Source organism: Saimiri boliviensis, chromosome 8, assembly GCF_048565385.1.
Source record: "Saimiri boliviensis isolate mSaiBol1 chromosome 8, mSaiBol1.pri, whole genome shotgun sequence".
Lineage (NCBI taxonomy): Eukaryota > Metazoa > Chordata > Mammalia > Primates > Cebidae > Saimiri > Saimiri boliviensis.
Window position 1 is genome coordinate 49,129,347 of NC_133456.1, and position 25,781 is coordinate 49,155,127.

At 37.6% G+C, this 25,781-nt stretch overlaps 1 protein-coding gene across 8 annotated transcripts in view; it reads right to left on the minus strand.

Annotated features, from left to right (window-relative positions):
• Window positions 1-25,781, minus strand: part of CFAP20DC (CFAP20 domain containing) — a 287,993-nt gene that overhangs the window by 95,492 nt on the left and 166,720 nt on the right. For 3 of the 8 annotated variants that reach the window (XM_074404460.1, XM_074404459.1, XM_074404463.1), the window contains exons 8-12: window positions 22,441-22,577; window positions 21,596-21,758; window positions 20,015-20,134; window positions 18,733-18,882; window positions 16,065-16,399 (exon numbers count right to left, since the gene is read on the minus strand). In XM_074404460.1, the coding sequence (XP_074260561.1) occupies window positions 16,065-16,399; window positions 18,733-18,882; window positions 20,015-20,134; window positions 21,596-21,758; window positions 22,441-22,577 (905 nt within the window). The remainder of the gene's footprint in view (window positions 1-16,064; window positions 16,400-18,732; window positions 18,883-20,014; window positions 20,135-21,595; window positions 21,759-22,440; window positions 22,578-25,781) is intronic. The other 5 variants (XM_010330936.2, XM_003943106.3, XR_012518796.1 and 2 more) reach the window with 4 other exon arrangements.

Consider the following 25,781-nt stretch of genomic DNA (forward strand, 5'->3'; position numbering starts at 1 on the left):
GCAATTCTCTGCCTCAGCATCCCAAGTAGCTGGGATTACAGGCATGCAGCACCACACCCAGTTAATTTTTGCATTTTAATAGAGATGGTGTTTCGCCATCTCAGCCAGGCTGGTCTTGAATCTGACCTCGTGATCCACCCACCTCAGCCTCCCAAGGTGCTGGGATTACAGGCATGAGCCACCATGTCCAGCCGAAAGTTTAAATTTTTAAATCCGATAAAGGAAGAATTACAAACATGAAATCAACAGCAATGAAAGTAGATAATGAAAATGAGAAACATAGTGCTATTTCAGTAGGTAGATTTTTCTGTTATAAAATAATACAATTTAAACTGCATGATCACTGCATGTACCTGTCATGGTAGATCCTTCCAATTTGATTCATCTATTTAAATTTACATAATAAACAGATGTAAAATGATAAACTTAGAGAAAAAACTAAAAGCAGAGTACATTTCGAAGAAATTATTTGGTGTCTGACAACGCATATCTTAACATTCAGTTTCAGTAAGCTATTCCTTTGTCCTTCAGAACCCAGCATCTAGTTATTTATAAAGGCTGGAATTTTTTTTTTTTTTTTTTTTTTGAGACGGAGTTTCGCTCTTGTTACCCAGGCTGGAGTGCAATGGCGTGATCTCGGCTCACCGCAACCTCCGCTTCCTGGGCTCAGGCAATTCTCCTGCCTCAGCCTCCTAAGTAGCTGGGATTACAGGCACGCGCCACCATGCCCAGCTAGTTTTTTGTATTTTTAGTAGAGATGAGGTTTCACCATGTTGATCAGGATGGTCTCGATCTCTTGACCTCGTGATCCACCCGCCTCGGCCTCCCAAAGTGCTGGGATTACAGGTTTTTTAAAACAAATACTTGGGTGACTGATTGGACTGTTCAATTTCTTCCTCAATGTTTTACCACCATATACACTCAACATAATGATTGCAATCTAAATAAAATCTTCCTTTCCAAAGTGAAGCAAGGGCAAAGGTGAGGGAGTCTGCTCCAGGTTGGGCATGGTACAAGGGAGAGATCTACAAAAGCTTTTAATTAGAAGGGATCTATCTTATCTATCATTGTTCTGTCTTCCTTTCTTCCTTATCATGGGCCAAGTACATCTAGGTGCTGTAGATGCCAGAACTGCAACATTAGACAAGAACATAACCTCTGGCATTCAGGGACTATATTCTGAAGGCAAAACAAAAGTCATTGTGTGAAGCAGGGGAATGTCACAACAACACAAAATAGAAGGCAGGGGTGCATGTTTTTGGATACTGTTTGTGGAGTGTCTGGGTTGTTTTGTAGAGATAGTAGGACTGGAGGCCAATCAGTAGACTATTGTATTGTTGTTAGTAGGATGGTTGAAACACCTGAATTAAGGCAATGGCAGTGATGATAGAGAAGCTGGACTGGTTTGAGAGTTCAAGTCAATATGTCAAAGGCAGAGTATGTCATACTGAGTAATTCTTGCAGTCTCTTACATAGAGTATGAGACCTCTAACCCTACCCTGTTATAATTTTTTCTTCTTGTGAAATGTAGTTGAGATGAGTAGACAGCTGTGCTCTCAAGCAAGGTCCAAGGGGACTTCAAAAAGCTCACAGAAATATAAAATTAAGAGATAAAATAAAAATATAAACTTTATTTCTTAACATAAGCTGCATCAAGGTCAAGACACTTTTGTAAGCCATGATGCCAGCCATTTAGTCGATCCTGAAGAAACTGAGGGTCCTGGGAATATAACCACATCAATGAAGTCTTTTTTTTTTTTTTTTTTAAACATTATTAACTGAAAAAAACAAGACAAACTGGGTGCTCCTTATTATAAAACAAAAAGAAGTCAGAAAGAGCCAAATCAGGATTATAAGGCAGATACCTAATAATTTCCCAACAAAACTCTTGCAAAATCAAACTTTTTTGAAAAGAGGAGTGAGCAGGAGCATTGTCGTTGTGAAGAAAGACTGTGGGGAAGCTTTTGTGGGTGTTTTTCAGCTAAAGCTTTGGCTAACCTTCTCAAACCACTTTTTTTTTTTTTTTTTTTTTTTGACACAGAGTTTCGCTCTTGTTACCCAGGCTGGAGTGCAATGGTGCAATCTCGGCTCACCACAACCTCCGCCTCCTGGGTTCAGGCAATTCTCCTGCCTCAGCCTCCTGAGTAGCTGGGATTACAGGCAAGCGCCACCATGCCCAGCTAATTTTTTTGTATTTTTAGTAGAGATGGGGTTTCACCATGTTGACCAGGATGGTCTTGATCTCTTGACCTCGTGATCCACCCGCCTCAGCCTCCCAAAGTGCTGGGATTACAGGCTTGAGCCACTGCGCCCGGCCAAACTCTTACAATAAGCAGATGTTCCTGTTCTTTCATCCTTCAGAAGGTCAACAAATAAAATGCCTTGAGCATCCCCAAAACCACTGCCATGACCTTTGTTCTTGACTGGTCCAATTGTGCTTTGACTGGGCCACTCACACCTCTTGGTAGCCATTGTTCTGACTGTCCTTTGCCTTCAGGATCATAGTGGTAAAGCCACGTTTCCTTTCCTGTTATAATTCTTCAAGGAAATGCTTCAGGATCTTGATCCCACCTGTTCAAAATTTCCATTGAAAGCTCTGCTCTTGTTATCTGGGCACAATGGTTTTGGCACCCATTGAGTGGATTGCTTAACTTTAATTTTTCAGTCAGAATTATGTAAGCTGAATCAGTTGAGATGTCAGTGGCATTGACTATTGTTTCTGCTGTTAGTCTTTGGTCCCTTTCAATTAGGGCAGGGACAAAATTATTTTTTTCCTCATAAATTGATGTGGATGACCTGCCATTGAGGGCTTCATCTTCAACATTGTTTCATCCCTTCTTAAAGTAAGTTTGTAAACTGCTGATTTATTTGCAGGCATTGTCCCCATAAGCTTTTTGTAAAGTAACAATGATTTCACCATGTTTCCATCCAAGCTTCACCATAAATTTAATGTTGGTTCTTGCTTCAATTTTAGCAGAATTCATATCGCTCTGACTGAGGCTATTTTTTCAAATTGATGTCTTATCCTTCCTTAGTGCTTCAAACTAGATTCTGTTCAAACATGTCATAATAAGTTAGTACAAGTTTATTTTGGTAGAATTTTTATTTTTGAAATCCATGTATATTTTTTTCATAGTAGGCTTTTTCCATGAACTTTTTGAAGTCCCCTTGTATACTTGGGTCTTAAAATCTCTTCTAAGAGGTTTCACATTCCCACTGTTGGTGGAGAATGCAATGTTCCTTAAAGAGAACTTTTAGATTCCTAATATTAGAACTACCATTTGATCCAGCAATACCACTACTGAGTATCTACCTGAAGGAAAAATAAGTCATTATATGAAAAAGATACTTGCACACACATGTTTATAGCATCACAAGTCACATCTGCAAAAATGTGTAACCAGCCCAAAAGCTCATCAATAGACAAGTGGATAAAGAAAATGTGATACACACACACACGCACGCACACACACACACACACACACACACACACACACATCACATATACCATGGGTTACTACTCAGCCATAAAAAGGAACAACATAATGGCATTTGCAGAAGCTTGCATGGAATTGGAGACCGTTATTCTAAGTGAAGTAACTCAGGAATGAAAAACCAAACATTGTTTGTTCTCACTCATAAGTAAGAGCTAAGCTATAAGGACTCAAAGTCATAAGAATAATACAGTGGACTCTGAGGACTCAGGGGAAGGGTGGGAAGAGCGTGAGGGATAAAAGACTACACGCTGGGTACAGTGTACACTATTCGGGTGCACCAAAATCTTAGAAGTCACCACTAAATAACTTATTCATGTAATCAAATACTACCTGTTCCCCTAAAACCTATTGAAATAAAGAAAAAAAAAAAGAACGATAGAAAAAAAAAAACCTTCAAAATAAAGTAGGTATTTTCCTGTTAAAAAATCTAATACTGAAATATCTGAAGAAGAAAATTAATCATTAATACTGAAAAAAACCAAACCTCCTAAGAAATGGTTTACCTACAGTACACTAAGGACAAGAACCGCATTGCTAAGGATGTTTTATAAACATTTCTTCTTGGTACTCACCCTGGGCATACATTTTCTTTGTCTACACTAGCTTCATCTTCACACACACACACACACACACACACACACACACACACACGAGTCTACACTACCTTCTCTTCACACACACACGCACATGCACATACATTTATAACTGATGGAGAAACTTATCTTTCAGAGTTCCAGAGAGGGTATAAGAAAAGATGGTGATTGGTTGCCAATCTTGGGCCTTTACTTTGTGGCCCAAGTGAAAAAATAAGACTGGCGAGAATATTTCTGCACTTGTAACTGTCCCTGCATGGCCTCAGCTGCAGACACTGGTCAACCCTGTCTGCTATAGACCACTTACAGAGTGAGCCTGTCCTTCCCTACCAGTCTGGGCAGCCTAAGATGTTTATATTGTTGAAGAACTCTGCCTTCAGGCAGAAAACTTGAAAGACTGTCAGAGCTACCTGAAAAAATGCCCAGTGATCTAAATCACTAGGTAATAGAGTGGTGACTCTTGCAATTTTTTTTTCACAGACATAAAGATAAAAGTTTAGTCTTCTCTGGAGAAGAAGGTAAATAAAAACTATGGTAAACATTTCCCAAGTCCTAGTTCTAAGATGGTATTGGTGGAACTACCATAAATGTTTCTTTTTTAAATTTGGTCTGGCAGTGAGACAAGGCTAACTCTTCACTAATTAAAAAAAATTGCAGTTTAATTTCCTGTAATTGTCATATACAATTGGCAGTGGGATTTCTGTGATCAAAAGATCCTCTACTTATTTATTTCCATCATTAAAAATGAAGACATGATATCTTGTATATAATGTAGGTAGAAATTGGAAGTGTTTTCAGTATATATTAATTCGACAAATAATTGTTAAGCTCCTACTTTGTATGACACATTTTCTAGACACTATACAAGATACACAGGTAAGAAGGACAGGGCTACTCCTCAAGAGGTATAAAGTCTAAGAGAGAAATGGTACCTAAAAAGTAATAACATCATAAGGTAGAAGATATTAAATGTCATTTTAGAAATTTTAGATGTACTATTTCAGGAATTTAGAGGGCTGCATGGAAAACTAGATGTTTGCCACATTATTCAGAAAACACCTTAAAAATCAATGCATTTGGTAAGAAGTGTATTTTTCCACCTGTGGTGGGTCAGGGTACAGCCTTTTCTTTCTCCTAGCGGTTTACTCAGGTGTAAAGCATTTCTCTTTGCTTAGCATGAGCAGTGATTATATACATAGAAATATTCATGAGTATGTACATGGACATTCATCTTACATTTTTCCTAAGATATACTCTGGTTTGGAGATCAGCCGAGAAGCAGATGGATTTAGCTGTGTACCCTGGTGAGCATTCTCCTGGTTGCACTGCATTTCCACAGTAATACATTTCCATGCTATTTTAAATATATGGAAAGAAAAAAATAACTGGAGAATCTGGACAGGGTACAAAGGCTTGTTTGCCTTGGTTGCCCTAGAATTACTAATTCTGATTTCAGATTCTGAAAGAGAAACTGGGATGAATGAGAAAGGCAAGATGATATAGGAGACTAAATCTGAGTAATGTTTTGATTTCCATTGGGTCAGCTTCTCATTTAGAGAAGAAATAAATAGAGAATTTAAAAGTATTTATTGGGAGTGAGTGCACTGGCAAAACCCTATTCCTCTCTTTGCATTGTTATAGGCAGAAGAAGAGGCATGCTTTTGCCTCTTTAATAAGGTAGAGATGATATTCATTGATTTCACATGTGTAATTCATTTGGGCTCAACACCTTCTGGGATAAACTTTTTTTCTATGTAACATATAAATTTGTTACATGCATGAGAAGTTAGTGTACCATGATCTGGTTGAAAAATAACCACTTGTTTCCTTTTAGTTTATCATATAGCTACTGAAAACCTGTACGGCAATTGAATATAATTTGTCAGAGTAGCAAAAAAGTTGTCATGCCATTTTCACTTTTCAATCATCTGTTCCTCTGTTTCTCAGAAGAACAAATACAAAATGCTTTTGATTTAACTTAATATATATTTTTAAAGTCCCAAATCTCTTGAACCGTTTGTCTTCTGGGCTCAGAAACATTTGTTTGTTAAATATTCAATCACGCCCCAGTGCCAGGAACATCAATAGAGTTTGCCTGATTAACTGTAGCACAGCATATGTATGCCGAAGATGAGAATGATTTCCCCAAGGAGCCAGCACTTCCTCTGCCGAACTACATTTCTTAAAAGGACATGCAGATGGGCATTTGGACAATAATTTCTGGCTACACAAAATGGATTGCTCTTGCTGAGTTGTAATTTTAAAAGGATAATTTTAATGACTCTTGAGGGGCACCTACTTGCGGCAGATGGGACCCAGGCTCTTTGTACCACAAGTTTAATGTTGAGTGAATCAGAATAGAAGTCTATTTTAGCCTTTGTAAAAGTGGATGATCATATTTATTTATATTTCAATGGAGTTTTTAATTCAATCCACCATGAAAAAAATCTTATATAAATGTCTTAAAAGTTCTGTAACAAAACACATCTGCAATATTCAAAATACACTTTTAATAGTAGTTTTGAATTTGTAATTGAGATTGAGTCAGCAGGAGTTCTTACTTTTGTCCATCATGTTAGTAACTACATGTGTGGATTGACAGCATGTTTTAGTTGAACGATAGCACTAGCAAACAACAGAGCTAGTATAGGTATACTTCTGTTGTCAACTAAAGAGCACAGTTATTTGTACAAATTCTGCTAAAGATAGTCCTAACAGAATGAAAAAATAATTTCTTCTTTGATGATAACAAGACTGGCAATTCAAATGTATCTTAAATGTTTTCATAAAAACCATCCCCAAGAAGTACTTGTGCTTCTACTTGAATTTTGTAGCAAATGATGAAAGTGATATAATTTCCTCTGGGTGACAAAGATAAGTGATAGCTTTGTCTTATAATACACTTTATGAATTTGTAAACAAATAAAAGAAAGATACCACAGTTTTAAACAATTAACTAACCTGAAGCATGCCTGATACTAAAAAAAAAAACGTTTGGCCAAATTATTTTCATGACATCTTTACCTGTAGCAAATGATACTTTAGAGACAAATCACAGCATAAGTTACAGGGACTATGTAGGAAGAGCAAAATCATCATATAAATACTTGGGGAAAATGAAAAGGCTCTTCCGATTTCTCAAGGCAAAATCTATTTTGCTATAGTTAGACTTCATTTCATATACATTTATGTGTATATATACATATGTTAATATACTTTAAGTTGTGGGTTACATGTGCAGAACATGCAGGTAGGTTACATAGGTATACATGTACCATGGTGGTTTGCTGCACCCATCAACCCGTCATCTATATTAGGTATTTCTCCTAATGCTGTCTCTCCCCTAGCACCCCAAATCCTGACAGGCTCTGATGTGTGATGTTCCCCTCCCTGTGTCCATGTGTTCTCATTGTTCAACTCCCACTTATGAGTGAGAACATGTGGTGTTTGGTTTTCTGTTCTTGTGTTAGTTTGCTGAGAAATATGGTTTCTAGCTTCATCCACGTCCCTGCAAAGGACATTAACTCATACGTTTTTATGTCTGCATAGTATGCCATGGTAAATATGTGCCACATTTTCTTATTCAGTCTACCACTGATGGGCATTTGGTTTGGTTCCAAGTCTTTGGTATGGTGAACAATACCGCAATAAACATGCATGTGTATGTGTCTTTATAGTAGAATGATTTATAATCCTTTGGGTATATACCCAGTAATGGGATTGCTGGATCAAATGGTACTTCTAGTTCTAGATCCTTGAGTAATTGCCACACTATCTTCCACAATAATTGAACTAATTTATACTCCCACTAACAGTGTAAAAGTGTTTCTATTTCTCCACATCCTCTCCAGAATCTGTTGTTTTCTGATTTTTAATGATTACCATTATAATTGGCATGAGATGGTATCTCGATGTGGTTTTGATTTGCATTTCTCTAATGACCAGTGATGATGAGCATTTTTTCATGTTTGCTGGCCACACAAATACCTTCTTTTGAGAAGTGTCTGTTCATATCTTTTGCCCACTTTTTGATGTGGTGGTTTGTTTTTTTCTTGTAAATTTGTTTAAGTTCCTTGTAGATTCTGGATATTAGCCCTTTTTCAGATGGACAGATTACAAAAATTTTCTCCCATTCTGTAGATTGCCTGTTCACTCTGATGAAAGATTTTTTTTTTTTTTTTTTTTTTTTTTTTGGTGCAGAAGCTCTCAAGTTTAATTAGATCCCATTTGTCTATTTTGGCTTTTGTTGCCATTGCTTTAGGTGTTTTAGTCATGAAATTTTGGCCCATGCTTATGTCCTGAATGGTATTGCCTAGGTTCTCTTCCAGGGTTTTCACAGTTTTAGGTCTTACATTTAAGTCTTTAATCCATTTTAATTTTTGCATAATGTGTAAGGGAGGGATCCAGTTTCTGCTTTCTGCATATGGCTAGCCAGTTTTCCCAAGACCATTTATTAAATAGGGAATCCTTTCCCCATTTCTTGTTTTTGTCAGGCTTGTCAAAGATTAGACAGTTGTAGATGTGTGGACTTGCCTCTGAGGCCTCTGTTCTGTTCCATTGGTCTATAGATCTGTTTTGGTACCAGTACATGTGGTCTTTCTTATTGTATCCTTGAGGTGTAGCTTGAAGTCAGGTAGTATGATCCCTCTAGTTTTGTTCTTTTTTGCTTAGAATTGTCTTGACTATGCAGGCTCCTTTTTGTTCCATAAGAAATTTAAAGTAGGTTTGCCAATTTTGTGAAGAAAGTCAATGGTAGCTTGAAAGGGATAGCATTGAATCTATAAATTACTTTGGGCAGCATGGCCATTTTCACAATATTGATTCTTCCTGTCCATGAGCATGGAATGCTTCTCCATTTGTTTGTGTCCTCTCTTATCTCTTTGAGCAGTGGTTTGTAGTTCTCCTTGAAGAGGTCCTTCATATCCCTTTTAAGTTGTATTCCTAGATATTTTATTCTCTTTGTTTCAATTGTGAATGGGAGTTCACTCATGATTTGGCTCTCTGTTTATCTGTTATTGGTGTATAGGAATGTTTGTGATTTTTGTACATTGATTTTGTATCCTAAGACTTTCTTGAAATTGCTTATTAGCTTAAGGAGATTTGGGGCTGAGATGATAGAATTTTCTAAATATACAATCATGTCATTTGCAAACAGAGACAATTTGACTTCCTCTTTTCCTAATTGAATATCCTTTATTTCTTTTTCTTACCTGATTGCCCTGGCCAGAACTTCCAATACTATGTTGAATAGGAGTGTTGAGTGAGGGTATTCTTGTCTTGTGCCAGTTTTCAAAGGGAATGCTTCCAGTTTTTGCCCATTCAGTATGGTATTGGCTGTGGGTTTGTCATAAACAGCTCTTATTATTTTGAGATACGTTTCATCAATACCTAATTTATTGAGAGTTATTTTGCATGAAGGGCTGTTGAATTTTGTCAAAGGCCTTTTCTGCATCTATTGAGATAATCATGTGGTTTTTGTCATTGGTTCTGTTTATGTGATGGATTACACTGATTGATTTACATATGTTGAACCAGGGTTGCATCCCAGGGATGAAGCCGACTTGATAGTGTTTGATGTTTTTTTTTGATGTGCTGCTGGATTCCATTTGCTGGTATTTTATTGAGGAGTTTTGCATTGATGTTCATCAGGGATATTGACCTGAAATTTTCTTTTTTTGTTGTGTCTCTACCAGGTTTTGGTATCAGGAGGATGCTGGCCTCATAAAATGAGTTAGGGATGATTCTGTCTTTTTCTATTGTTTGGAATATTTTCATAAAGAATAGTACCAGCTCCTCTTTGTACATCTGGTAGAATTTGGTTGTGAATCCATCTGGTCCTGGACTTTTTTTTTTTTGGTTGGTAGGCTATTAATTACTGCATCAATTTCAGAACTTGTTATTGGTCTATTCAGGGATTTGATTTCTTCCTGGTTTAGTCTTGGGAGGGTGTATATATCCAAATTTTTCCATTTCTTCTAGATTTTCTAGTTTATTTACATAGAGGTGTTTATGCTCCTTTAGCTCAGAGGAGTTTGTTATTACCCACCTTCTGAAGCTTACCTCTGTCAATTCGTCAAACTCATTCTCTGTCCAGTTTTGTTCCCTTGCTGGTGAGGAGTTGTGATCCCTTGCTGGAGAAGAGGCATTCTGGTTTTTGGAATTTTCAGCCTTTTTGCACTGGTTTCTCCCCATCTTTGTGGATTTATCTACCTTTGTTCTTTGATGTTGGCGATCTTTAGATGGGGATTCTGAGTGGAAGTCCTTTTTGTTGATGTTGATACTATTCCTTTCTGTTTGTTAGTTTTCCTTCTAACAGTCAGGCTCCTCTGCTGCAGGCCTGCTGGAGTTTGCTGGAGGTCCACTCCAGACCCTGTTTGCCTGAGTATCACTAGTGGAGGCTGCAGAACAGCAAAGATTGCTGCCTGCTCCTTCCTCTGGAAGCTTTGTCCCAGAGGGGCACCCACCAGATGCCGGCCAGAGATCTCCTGTATGAAGTGTCTGTTGGCCCCAACTGGAAGGTGTCTCCCAGTCAGGATATATGGGGATCAGAGACCCACTTGAGGAGGTAGTCTGTCCCTTATCAGAGCTCGAATGCTGTGCTGGGAGATCTGCTGCTCTCTTCAGCGCTGTCAGGCAGGGACGTTTAAGTCTGCTGACACTGTGCCCACAGTTGTCCCTTCCCCCAGGTGCTCTGTCCTAGGGAAACGAGGGTTTAATTTATAAGCCCCTGATTGGGGCACTGGCCTTTTTTTCAGAGATGTCCTGTCCAGAGAATAGAAATCTAGAGAGGTAGTCTGGCTGTAGCGGCTTTGCTGAGCTGAGGTGGGCTCCACCTAGTTTGAACTTCCCATTGACTTTGTTTACATTGTGAGGTTAAAACCACCTGCTCAAGCCTCAGCAATGGTGTACACCTCTCCTTCCATCAAGCTCAGTGTCCCATGTAGACCTCAGACTGTTGTGCTGGCAGTGAGAATTTCAAGCCTGTGAATCTTAGATTGCTGGGCTCCACTGAGGTGGAACTTGCCCAGCCAGACCACTTGGCTTCCTGACTTCAGCCCCCTTTCCAGAGGATTGAACAGTTGTGTCTTGTTGGCATTCCAGGTGCCACTGGGGTATGAAAAAAAAAAAAACAAAACTCCTGCAGAGCTAGCTTGGTGTCTGCCCAAACCGCTCCCCAGTTTTGTGCTTGAAACCCATGGCCCTGGTGGTGAAGGCACCAGAGGGAATCTCCTGGTCTGCCAGTTGCAAAGACCATGGGAATATCACAGTATCTGGGCTGGAGTGCACCATTCCTCCCGAGACAGTCTCTCATAGTTTCCTGTGGCTAGGGGAGGAAAACCCCCTGACCCCTTGGGCTTTCTGCATGAGGTAATGCCCCGCCCTGCTTTGGCTTGACCTCTTTGGACTGCACTCACTGTCCAACCACTCCACATGAGATGAACCGAGAACCTCAGCTGGAAATGGAGAAATCACTTGCCTTCTGCGTTGATCTCACTGGGAGCTGCAGACCAGAACTGTTCCGATTTGGCCATCTTGTCAGCAAATCTGACTTCATGTTCTTTTAACTGACAACACTTTAAAGATTTCTTGTAAAAACTACTATCTTCAACCAAATGCTTATCTGCAAGATTTCTATCATTTAGCAAAAACGGTGGAATATTAGATTGCAAATAGGCAAGCATTTTGTAACCTTTATCTTCTTATAACAATGCAAAGTGAAGTCACAAGAACCAAGAGATCTGTGACTTTTTTTAGAGAAAAGCTTCAATAGATAATAATAAAGACATGTAGATGTGAACAGCCTAAAAAGATTACTCATACAGAATAAATATTATTTTAACTGGTAGGTCTACAGAGTATGTTATATTCTAATTCATAATACACAGGAATAAAAATGCAAGGCAATATATTAAAATAAACTCTTTCCATTTTTTTCCAACACATAAACTGAAATTTAAAAGTATCTAAAGGCTACACAGAAATATAAGAAGACCACTGTGGACTAAATATTATTTCCTTATGTGTCCATAAGCGTGTGCGAGAAAGCAATTAAAAATTATTACTTGGCTGGGTGCGGTGGTTCACGCCTGTAATCCCAGCACTTTGGGAGGCTGAGGTGGGGGGATCACAAGGTTAGGAGATCGAGCCAACATGATGAAACCCCATCTCTACTAGAAATACAAAATTAGCCAGGCATGGTGATGCATGCCTGTAATCCGAGCTATTCAAGAGGCTGAGGCAGGAGAATCATTTCAACCAGGCAGTCAGAGGTTGCAGTGAGCTGAGATTACACCACTGCACTCCAGCCTGGAACACAGTGAGACTCCAGCTAAAAAAAAATCATTACTCAAGTATGTAGGGGTGAGTGTTTTACAATATAATCCAGCAATATATGCTATCAAAAATATATAATATAAAATAGCTTAACTACTGACTGCTAAAAAAAAGTCCTGAAAGTAATGACAGCAAGAAACCTGGAAGGGTGGACTAAAACGGTCCTTTTAATCTGTTGTTCATATATTTATTTTTTGCGGGCTTCCATAGAGTTAGATGGAGAGAAGATACGAAAGCCGTCTGGCTAATCTGAACACTATAGGTAGTCAGTCCACATAATTCATGTCCAAATATGAATAATTTTGGGGGTCCAAATGTTCCAATTTGGACTGTTATACAAGACAAATTACTTGTTCTTGCAAATATCTGCTTCAATATGCGATACATAACCAGAATTCAGGGAAAGTATGGTAGTATTTCTAGGTAAAAACCTGAAGTAGGGGAATAATAAAATATTAATATAAGGCTAATGATTTCAAGTTGCAAAACCAAGTGTATACACTAGAAGCCATCATGGGAATAATAACATAAAATATAAAACAGAGACAATAACAGTTGCATGCTTTTGTTTCTTTCAGATGTTGCAATAATATGAAAGACACTCTATTTTAAAAGCTTTCCTAAAAAATTCATTTTACATGGTAGTCTTGATTTTATAGCTCATTATGAAATATTGTTTCCATAGTACAACAACTTCAAAATTAATTGAGTACCAGAAATATTAGTAAATAGGCTGCCTAGGGATAAAATATATAATAAAGCAAAGAGTAAGGTAAGAGTATATGCAAAAAATTCATACTTTTGAGGCTCCAACACTAAGCTCTCAGATGTGAATTAATGATTAGTAACTTCAATTACAAAGACAGTGTGTCACTGAAAGCTAATTTTAATAAGCTTTTACTATTGTATGTGTACTTTTCTTCTATCCTAATAATATGATTTAATTTTGCCTAGTTTATATGTTACTGAATACATCTAATTTCCTTTAAAAATACACAGTGGTTGCCGGGCGCGGTGGCTCAAGCCTGTAATCCCAGCACTTTGGGAGGCCGAGGCGGGTGGATCACGAGGTCAAGAGATCGAGACCATCCTGGTCAACATGGTGAAACCCCATCTCCACTAAAAATACAAAAAATTAGCTGGGCACGGTGGTGCGTGCCTGTAATCCCAGCTACTCAGGAGGCTAAGGCAGGAGAATTGCCTGAACCAGGAGTTGGAGGTTGCAGTGAGCCGAGATCGCCATTGCACTCCAGCCTGAGTAACAAGAGTGAAACTCTGTCTCAAAGAAAAAAAAAACAAAAACCTCAGTGGCTTAACATCAAATAAAGTCTTTTAATTGCAAGTTATAAACTTCAAGCACAATAAGTAATATAATTGTTATTCACTTGTCCACCATTATTTACAACTTGACATTATGTTTTCCTGAAGTATAATTATAAAGGTAAGGATATAACATTCTAAAATGAAGCAATTAATAGTAAGGATGCCTTAATTAACTAAACTGATTTTTCTTCAAAGACTATATGTAAATAAACATTGTAAACATGTAGCCTAATTTCCCATTAATTTTAAACAATTAATAAATAAAAGAAGTTATCCTTCAGGAAAAGAAATTACCAAAAATACAAAAGAAGAAAAAAATCCAATTTTGTTTTGAAGAGGTCATTGCACATTCTAAAACTTGTTTAAATATAGTCTAGCATTTTTGTTGGTCCTGTTTTTGTATCTTAGGTTGTATCTTGTTAGTTTCTGTAAAAACAAACCCTAAAGCTCGATAATGTGGCAAGCTTCTCCCCTCTCTCTGGCTGCCACTCTTAATAGGCTCCAACTAAAGGTTGGCCAGTGCTAGTATTGGCAATGAGATGGTCTCACCACAGGCTCTAGCCATATGCGACTGGTCACCTTGATGGGCATGGCACAGTGACCAGATAGCCCTGCCAGTGAAAGCTTGGGTAATGCATGATAAATTTGTTTTCAATTTTATGTAGTTGGTAATAAATATACATCTGCATAATAAACAGTGAAGTATGTCAGAGACAGAGTAGCTACAACAAAAGAAAGCATTAAGCGATATCAAATTAAAATATTCAGAGTTGCTATTCTTCGTTTTCCCATGAAACTCTCTATTGTTTCTTCTAAAGGCTTAGCCTTTCTATAGATGGAAGAGGTAAGTCCTTTATGGGGTGTTATTTAAAGGGCAGTCATCCATAATACTTCCCTCACAGCTTTCCAGAGAACTACCATTTCCCACTTGCCATGAAATGCCCACTATTAGATTGATGCCTTTGGGGTAGTAAGAAAGATGGTGCTGTGCATGTGGGAAGGGGATGAGCCTATTCTATTCATAAAATGAAGTGAATTAGCCAGTTTATACCATGGAAGGATTATCGGTGGGATGAGGACACTATTAGGTGCTAAAGACAAATGTCCATATTTTTATAGTTTTATGTTATTAAAGGTGAAAGGAACAAATGTCTTCAGCAGCAACACTTAAAATGCTAGCATCCAATGTACTATTCTGTATAAAAGGATTTGAGTAGGTTTATGTTTGGTATGACTAATTGTTTCATCACACTCAGAAGCAAGAATATTGTGAAAAAGGATCCTCCATGCACTTTGCTGAAGAAACTCATTAAAAGTTGGAAAAACCCATAATTACTGCTTAAGCAAGTCCACTATATTCTCAATGGCCTCTGAAGGTTGGTGCTATGGACTTAATCTGTGCCTCACTGTCCAAAAAGAGATTCTCAATTACGTAGAGTTATAAAAACATTTTGTGGGCACATATAAAAAGGTTTTCTAGTTATTTCTATAATATCTACATGGAAATGCTTTGTACATTTTCACTAACCCTAAAGCTGATGGTATTCTGCTTTTAGAATAATTTTTTCCAGAAAGCATGAATGACCATCATTATAAATAAAGCTGAAGAAATTCCACAAATAAATGCACTTCATATGGGGAAAAAGTTATTAATGTATTAGATTTTAAACAAATATTTCTAAACTATATTCAGTTTGATTTGACACATTTTAAACTTTTTATGAATTTACTAATTTATAGGATATATTTGTATTCTAAATAATTCCAAACAGCTTCCTGTAAGGCAAGTCCCAGAACTAATCCATGACTCATTATCACAACTTTAATTGGCACAACTCTTCAAATTCAGGGACCATATGGAAAATAATGAGTCCTAATAGGTCTAAGGTGAAAACATGGCAGGGGAGTAAGGAAGCCAGAAAACCATCAATTTAGGAAGCTTAGCAACTGCAACACAATTTCCCCAGAGATCCAGAACAATGTGTTCTCAATGTTTTACTGGTCTTGCTATCATATCTCTAAACTGCATATCATTTTTCATTCTGTGAGACAAAGATTAAAGTGAAAAAAACAGAAAGAAACCAAAAACTGGTTTCTATAATTAAAAATGAAATCGGCTGTTAATTAAAAAAAAAAAAAGACAGTAGTTTGAAGTTACCATAACAACCTAATGCAAACTGTTGACTGACATGGCAATCTGTTGCATTTTTATAAATAGCAGTTGATTTTCCCTCTTTCACTTCAACTTGTTTTAGTGCTTATTGGAGCTAATGGAACAACTGTGCTTTAAGACTACTTCACTTATCAAGGAGTGTACCTTTTCACTGCTGTTACCACCGTAAAAATCATCCTCTGATTGGATGTCTCTGCTTGTCACACTGTTATCCTCTTTTAGATCCAAAATAAATGAGAGCTCCTCTGGGGACATAGTCTGAGTCTTTCCATGAGGTGCTGATCGTGGTCTTGATGAAAAAGTGAACATGTCCTTTGGAACACTCTGAGATTCCTCTGCCTGCTGGTCATGTTCACTGTCCTTGCTGGCTTCCAGACACAGATGTAATGAATTGCAGGAGTCATCATCCAGAAGTAGAGACTGTCTGCTAGATGCCAGATATGAAATGTGATCAGCATTTTCAGGAAAGATCCATTCATCTGATAGTTGGAAAAGATGACAAAAATTAGAGCAGTGCTCCATAAAAGTGTTATTTTAGGCAGGTAATTAGGCTAAAATTTCTTGTTGTCGAAACAGATTTATCAAATAATGCAAAAGCCAAGGAAGGCAATTTATCCACCATCTTGTAACCTGCTAAACATTCTACCCATATATCAGTGCCTTTAGCTACGGGCAACTCATTTGCACTTCCTCTCCATGTGAGTTATAACACTGACCAGGAATTTTATAAATCTGAAATAATTATCACCTGTCTTGCAGCAAGTTCTTTATAGGACAACCTTATTAATTTGCCATTCCAGAGGGGAAAGTCTTCCAAATTTAAAAGGAGTTGAGTTATTAATATCTCCTTTTAACTGTATGAGGACAGACTACTTAACCACCTTCTTTAAACAAAATATCTGATCTTTATTCAGATTACAAATCATGGAGGAGAGGAAACCATGAAAAGGTTGGCAGTCATTTCGTCTCCATTCCACTGATTCAAACAGAACAATTCACAGACTAAACCGAGTAGACTTTTCAAGTAATAGTAAATACACAGACATATTTGCTAATCTGAGCAGTGGATTCTGCTGGGTGAAAAAAACCTTTATGTTTAAGTTTATGAGAGAGAATGCTTTGATATGAAAAATCTTTTAGCATATACCTTTTTTCTTTAAAATACTGTACACTACTACCGGGAAATACAGATTTTATAAAAACTTTTAAAGACTTCAATCTTTTATACTACATTGAGATAGAGTTTATAGCTCTATGATCCTGACAAATTGAAAAGGACAGATCTTGATAATGATATCATTAAAAGCATGCTTTCTTCTTTAGAATGACAGTAGGAAAAAGTTGCACATTTTCTCAATGTAGTCTATTTTTCTTGAAGTTTGCTTATTTATTTATTTATTTTTTAGCTTATTTCATTGGTAAATCTTGCAGAACCACAGTGTAGTCATGGTAATTTTACACCTGGTTCTTGAATCGTATTATATTTATAATCACAGTAAAAGTAACCAAAAGAGATTTAAGATTTGGAACCCTAAAGCCTATGATGCAAAAGCAGAAGCAAAAGAACCCACAAAAATCTTTAATAAAAATGACTTTGATGGTACAAGTAAAACACAATTGTTTATCTATCTGTTTTGTAACTTAAGGCTACCATTATATAACATAGCTTGCCTGTAAAAAGGGTGATCAATGCATACTTTTTAGAGAAAATCTACTAGGGACAAGACTTCCACATACTGAGGGACATGAGTCTATAGGCATATGGCCAATGGCAGGCTGAGTGTAGGTCTTCTGCCCACCTTCACAGACGGGTGCAGGGGCATATGGTCCTGGGTCACTGTAGCTGTGGGTCAGTGAACTAAACTGATTCACTGGTCTCCCCTATTTTGGTCAGCAAACTCTTGCATGGTGCTGGGTACATGGCAGGTCCTTTGCAAGCAAATTAGGTGCTTTACAAGAGCTGAAAAATGTTACAAAAGCCAATAGGTTGCATTATGTATATGGACATGTGAAGGAAATGGAGGAAAAGATACTAGGAATCCTCATTATGCACTTAAACAATTTGTATGACCGATTGCCAAACATATTATAAACTGTCAAAAAGTCAAAGTAAAAAGGGTGTTTTACACCAAACTAACTCTAATTATCTCAGTGCCACATGCTTTTTATGGAATTTGCAGTTTTACCTCAAGTATTTCCATATCAATTGTAATGAATAATTTGGTGTGTTTTCTTAGAAAAATATGTAAATTACTGTGTAATCACAATATTGCAGCAAACAAGATAAATGCAAGAATGATCACCTAAACATCTAATTAGTTTTTCTACACAGTCAGATTTATGCTAGAGACACTAATTGCACCTAACATTTTAATGAAGGTTTCAACATTGCATAAATAAGACTGACAAACCACAAACAATTTTCATTTATTTTCTTTTTCCCCTTGCTCAAAAACAATTTGCCTTTGTAAAAGTAGCACACACCTGCTAGGTAAGATATGTTGCTGGTCTTAATGCTCTCAGCTCCAACCATCTCCATTAAAAGAGGACTGGAGAAATGCAACAATTGATCATCTTTGGGGAGGGTGACAGTGTCATGGGCAAACGTCAGTTTTAAACTTTTGTTGTGAAAAGGATGACCATTAAAATTTGAAAATAAAAAAAATACTCTTTCATCCATTAAGGTTTGACATAAAATTGAGGTTAAATAAGGAGACTTAGAAAAAGTTACACATTTAGCAAACTGGCTGCATCACCACTTTTCAAAATGACTGGATTTGAAATATTTGCCATATTTATATTTTATTATTACCAGATATGGTGTAATGAAGATGCCAACCTGATTGATCAGGAGACTGGGGTCCTAGAGTGATGGAGTTCAACAGCTCTGCTCTTTGCTGGGACACAGTAGTGAGGAGAGTTGGTGCTTTATCTTCATTCCTATTATTTCCTGAAGAGTTGCCTTTATTGAAATAAGTATTTTCCATGTTATTACTTCTTTTGAAATTTATAAAAAGTAAATTTTGAATAACGGTTTACTTTGGGATACTTTACTATTTGACTAAAAGCAAATTAGAAGTAACAATATAAATTGAATGCAGTTTTTTTTTTCAGTAGACTGTTTTAAGCTGCATTTTTATAGAGTTCACCTTAAAATTCTTTGATACTTGCATAGGGATATTTTCGACTTAAGTTTTACAATATGTGATAAAAAAATGCCAAAACCCATAAAATTTTTAAAGGATCTTATATTTTTTTTTCCTTGGGTTCCACATAAAGTGAAATGAGTTTTCTTTAAATTATAATTCTTAATAAATGAGACTCTTTTTGACCAAGCTTTTTTCAGCAGCACGTTAAGAAAATGGATATTAAGGCATTATTGCAAAATTAATTTTCTACCCACTCTTTTATGAAAAGCGTGAAACCTAGCAGGCTAAAATTCAGCCAACCCAGCAATCTTATATTTTTGAGAAATTATGCTAAAGATGTGTGCATAAAACCCTGGGTGGGATCCAGGATAGACTGATATATACTAATATATACTAATCTATATATTCATGCCTCAAATACAATATTTAAGGCAGTAACTATAATGGCCACATGTTTGTCTAGTGCTTTACTGGTTGCCAAGAGTTCAGATTTTAACCTGCAGTATATCATATGGTGAAGAATCCAAAGGGAGAGACAGCAAGTGTAAACAACAATCTGAAAAGAGCCCAATTTAAAAAGACACAAATGAAACACAAAAATTATAATAAAGTTCAATTTTAGTAAAGTCTACTAGTGGGAACTTTTATCACGTTTGGGCCATTTTTTCAAAAACAATAATTTAAGCTTATTTAGTCTTTGAGAGTAAAAGTAGAAATTCCTTTATTTCCGTGGTACCGTCTATGTCTATTTAATCCAGCAAATCTCCGTTAGAGCTCTAAAGCAATTCTTTTGCAGAAAATTTGATTTCCATAATCCTTGTAGAACAGACATTTATATTTTAAATGGATTGGTTCATAATCCTTTGAAATTTACAACCTGCAGAGACAGATTCCACTGCCCTGAATAGTATACAGCTATAAGATAGGACTGAAATAGTGCCATACCGCTGGGTGTCTCTGTCCTTTCTCTGCTGGTGCTTTTTAACCATAATCTTCTTCTGTTATTATTCTTATCTGCTGATGGTTCTTGAGGGGGATGCGGATGCATAATATGTAGATTGGCTGCTACATTTTCATATCAAAGAATAAAAGCCAGAACAGAAAGTGCTATATGGCTTGAAGTAACTCAGTAAATACAATTATCAGTATAATGAGAATATTCATGTATAATTCTGACATAACGTGAAGACACAAAGTGTATCAAAAATACAACTTCATAGAAAATAGGCATTTATTCTTATTCCAATTTTGGGATCCTATCAGGCTTTCAAAATTATTGACATACTCTATTCATGTAGTATAATGTTATAGAGCAGGCGTCCCCAAACTTTTTACACAGGGGGCCAGTTCACTGTCCCTCAGACCGTTGGAGGGCCACCACATACTGTGCTCCTCTCACTGACCACCAATGAAACAGGTGCCCCTTCCTGAAGTGCGGAGGGGGGTGGTGGGCGGATAAATGGCCTCAGGGGGCCGCATGCCGCAGTTTGGGGACTCCTGTTATAGAGGGCTAAAGTAATTTTAATAATGTTAATAAGACCACATGGTATATTAAAAAACATTAAAACAAATGAAATTGACAGCCAACAGAGAAAAACTAATTCTTCCTTTAAAACAGGAAGTGTAGATAACTATACATTCAACAAGAGCTTAGAGAGCAGCTTCCAAAGGAGCCCTGGAGAATGGAGGTCAAACCTGGAGAATAATTTTTAAGTATGATTTAATTTTGCAATAATAATAATCATAGCAGCATTTAACATTTCCTGAATGCTGAATTTCTTGGTGCAATATTATGCACTTAACTGGTTTTTCCTTTGAATTCTCACAATGACCCTTTGAGACACCTGCTATTTATTATTAGTATTAGTGCCAGTAGTAATGCCACTCCCATTTTACAGAGGAGAAAACTGCGGTTCACAGCATTTAAAAAACTTGATCAAGGCAGCTGGGACTGGATATCTATTTATTAATTTCCTTATCTCAGTTTCTTACTTCGAGAGGGAAATTTTCTGTGATAGTGATAATTTCTAAATCAAATAAGATGAACTTAAATTTCACATTCTTTGCTTGCCTTTAAATCTCTATAAAATGAGACAAAAATCCTTTTCCACATACAGGGCTTTAAAAAATTTTATTTTTGTTGTTGTATCAGTGAGAGAAAAGAAAGAGTACTTTACAAATGGAAGAGATTAATTAAAATATAAAATTAAGCTAAGAACACATAAAATGCACATGGCATTTCCAAAATATAGTGATAATGGAATGTTATTTTATTTCTGCATCAGTTATCATAAAATAAAAACATAGGGTATTATAGCAATTTGAAGTAGTGGAGAAAATAGAGTGATTTTAGAAGCTAATAAGAGAATTTAAAACATATTTCAAAATCCACCACCCTTTTCATTATTAAATGACAATTCTCTAGACATAAGATCTAGACTTGAACACAACGGCTGATTTATCTTAACAAGAACATTTCTCACTATTTTCACTAGCTATCAATCTTTATGCATGATTCTTTCTTACCATGAATAGGTATAGTCTGCTTTATCTGGCGAATGTTTTCTTTATTTCCTTGCTCCTCAGACTCAGATATCAGTAAGGCTGACATTTCTGTACCATTAACACACTTCTCTACAGTGGATGGCTGGCATGATCGGTTATTTTTGGACCCAACGGATCTCACTGTCTGTAAAGATAGAGAATGAATCTGTACATTTTAAAATGCAGCCACTACATTTGTTTTCTGTAGAAGCTACATAGACAAAATAATATTTGGACCAATGAAGAGTGAGAAAAAAATAGAGAAAATGAGGTTAAGAAGTGAGGGAAAGGGAAATTATTACAGAAAATTAGAAATGGAAAGAGAAAAATAATGAGATAAAAAGAAGACATGCAAGTCTCCTAGACACATAAATTAAAATGTGCTTATTTGCTACACTCCATCTTCAGTAGGTAGAAGATGAATTAAAAATCACTGCGTATGTCAGAAATTCAGAGGAAATTAAAAATAAAAACCTAACATTTGAGAATCTGTTCATCATAAGGTGTCTAGTTATGATCCAACTCTTTCTCTGAAGGAGATGGCAAAACACGCTCACTTATATTTGCCTTTAAATTTTGTGAACATATTTAATGAAAAGAATACTCGAAAATGTTAATTATGTTGACGTGACACAAAGAAACTCTTTTGAAGTCTTAAGATCCAGAATTTCTGTTCCAAATTTATTCATGCCTTCTGCTTTTGGCATGTCATGTCGTGTCTGTCTGTCTGTCTGCCTGTCTCTCCCTCCCTCCCACTACAAGGGGAAGAAAGTCTTCCCTTACCAGGTCAATTGTGCTTAGATAAACTCTTCAAACCTTGCTCCTACCTCGCTGGATATCCTCATGTTATTCCTTCTGCCGGAGAGTGGAGGTGGCCCGACAACTTTGGATCCAAAGGCGATATGACAAACATCTTGATTTTTACTGTTCCGTGCACTACCTGTTCCTCTATTAACGAATTGAGCTGTTTTGTTAAAGGAAGGTAATAACAGTCCATTAATGGATGTAATGACCAACATCACATTGCAATCTTTCTGAAAATCCAGTCCAGGTGCCATGGGATCCAAATCCTCCCTCCCTCGTCAGCACTTATTAAAAACACAGATATGAGGGCCTAACATCAGAGACATAAGATGTATAGAATTAAAATCTTGGAGGTATCACAATACCTTTAATAAGTTCCCCCAAGTAATTTTTATACTCGCCATCATTTGAGAACCACTACCACAAAGTGTTTCTTAAAAAAAAAAAAAGGAAAAGCTACTATAAAAATACATCTTATTTTCTTTTTAAGGAAATAATTTAAATAAAATTATTCAACTCAACTGAACAAATATTTATCTGAGTACTCTCTCAGGCGTTTCCTAGAGGCTATGACACAAAATGGAGCCTGGAGACGGGGATAAGAGCAGTACACAGGTCACCAATGTAAGGCAGACCATTGGGAAAGAAGAGTAAGTGACCTCTTCATGGACCATGAATGACTGATACAATTTCAAGAATAAGAGATGCAGGATGCCCTAGGCAGAAGAAAGTTCTGGAGTAAAGGCATGGAAGAAGGGAAGGGCAGGGTGTGTGCTTGGGAGTCAGGAAATGGCTGGTTTAGCTGGAAGAAGAGGCTCGGGTCATACTGAAAAGAGTCTTAAAATGTGAACAGCCTATTCTAAATTTGGTAGGAAACAAGGAATCCCTGAAGGTTTTAGGGAGAAAGACAGCAAAACGGTGTCACCTTCAGCATAGGGCAGCTGTGCTCACCAAATCCTGCTGCCTGCCTTTCTGTACACACAGCTAAATTATGTTTCTGCGCATTCCCTGCAGTTAGTTATATGGACCACATGGGCCACATGCCTGAGTTCTTTTTTTTTTTTTTTTTTCCTTTTTGAGACAGAGGCTTGCTCTGTTACCCAGGCTGGAGTGCAGTGGCGTGTTCTCGGCTCACTGCAACCTCTGCCTTCTGGGTTCAAGCAATTCTTGTGCCTCAACCTCCTGAGCAACTGGGGCTACAGCCACAAACCACCATGTCTGGCTAATTTTTGTATTTTTAGTAGAGATGGGGTTTCAGCATGTTGGCCAGGCTGGTCTCCAACTCCTGACCTCAGGTGATTAGCCCACCTCAGCCTCCCAACATGCTGGGATTACAGGTGTGACCCACTGCGCCGGACCCATATGACTGAATTCTGGCTAATGGACTGTGAGAAGTTTCAGCCATTTCCTGGTCCCTAAAGCCCCCAGCAGAATCCCCTATGCTCTCTATTCCCTCACCTCCTGACAAGATGCAGAAGATCTTATGGAGGACTTTAAGGGCTCCAGGGAAGCCACTAGATGCAGGTCCCTGAATGACCACATAAAAGGCTTCCCAAGGAACTCCTAATTGGACTACAACTGAGGGGTTCTTTGTGACTGCAATTAACATCCTCTGACTAACAGGGCAGGTGAAGAGTGATGGCCCTTAACTAGAAAGCCTTCTGCTGTGACCGACTTGTAAGACAGAACCAATAAGCAAGTCCACATTTGCCCACCAGTCCTGGACATGTATGAGCTACTGGCCACCTCCTGTCTGACCTACTCCTTGCAAAAATTCCTATAGCTAGTTAGTGGGTCTCATTAGCCTCTGCCGTAGAGCTATAATTTTACATATTGGGGGATTAAAAACCAGTCTCATGCATTGGCATAAGAAAAGACACACAGGTTTGTGAAAATATACCATACTCAGCAAGATCCAGATATTTAGGTCTGACTGGATGTAGTGTGTGTATGTATGGGTGTGTGGATCTGTTTCATTTGTAATAAATAAATCTGAAGATATGGGCAGGGGCTAGATTGCTGAAGTGAACTGAAAGAATTTTTGCTGGACAGAAGATATGAGGTAGACGTTGAAGTGGTGAGGAGCTATATACCATATCAGTTTTCCTGAAATGCGTGAAGCCCTATTAGATAGGAGAGAAATTCCATTTGTCTAAAGGGCAGAATCAGAACTAATGAGTAGAATTTACTTCAGGAAGCTTTGAGTCCAATATAAGGGTCTTCTTTCTCTAAACATGTCTGGTTGTTGAGCTGGTAAGTTTTCTGTCATTTTGAAGGTGTTCAAGCAGCAGTCTGGCTAGCTATTCTGGATGCTGTCAGGCAGATTCAGACATCAGGTGACTCCCTAATTTATATTTCTTAGCCTAGGCCTCTCTTCTGAGCTCCATTCCTTACATCCAGTAGCCTCTTTACCAGCTCCTCTTCAGGGTCTCAAAGGCACTTCAAACTGGAAACCTGGTCTAATGATTGGAATCACAATCCAACTGGCTTGAAAAGTCAGAACCCAGGTGTCATGCTTGACACCTTCCCCCAGTCTCTCCATATCTAATCCATGTCTGCTTCCTTCCATCTCCTCCACCAGCACTGACATCCAAGCAAGCCATCCTCCTCCTTTTGGATGATGACAAAGCCTCTCACGTGACAAAGCCTCTCTCTGGTGTCCCATGCCATCCCTCCTCCAGAATGCAGACAGAGGTTTTATACAAACATAAATCTAATTGAGTCATTCTCTTTCCTTCACTTAAAGTTCTTGAATGACATCCCTGCTGCTCTTAGGAGTAAGACAAAAAGCTCTTAACATTGCCCACAAAACCCTGCATGTTCTGACATTTCTTAGTGTCTTACACCTTTCATTTTCTGCTCTCTTGGCAGATGGGCTGTCTCAGTTCTTTTTGCCTGCCAGACTATTTGTGCATGCTGTTCCTGCATGAAGGCTTTTCCTTTCCTTCTTGGCCTTTATGCCTCAGCTCACATATCACTTCCTCAGACAAGTCTTTGCAGACCTTCCTGATTAAGGTAAGTTCCTCTAACACAGGCCCTTCCATAAACTCTTCCTCATAGAACTTGTCAGAATTGAACTTTTACACGGGTCTATGGGATTCTCTAATTAATGTGTGATTCAATAGATATAAACTCAGTGGTTTGCTTTTGTCACCCTGAACTGCCAGCACCTAGCCCAGTGCTTGACACAGAATAGGCACATAATAGTTCCTTGCTGAGCAAAATGAATGAATTGTTAAATGAAATGAGTCAGAAGGGAAGTTGGATTAAATGACTCAAATATGTCTAACTAAGGTTTGAATTTCATTTTAAGAGAAATCTACCTGGGAGTTTTATGTGTGAATCAAAAAGGAAGAAGACTGGA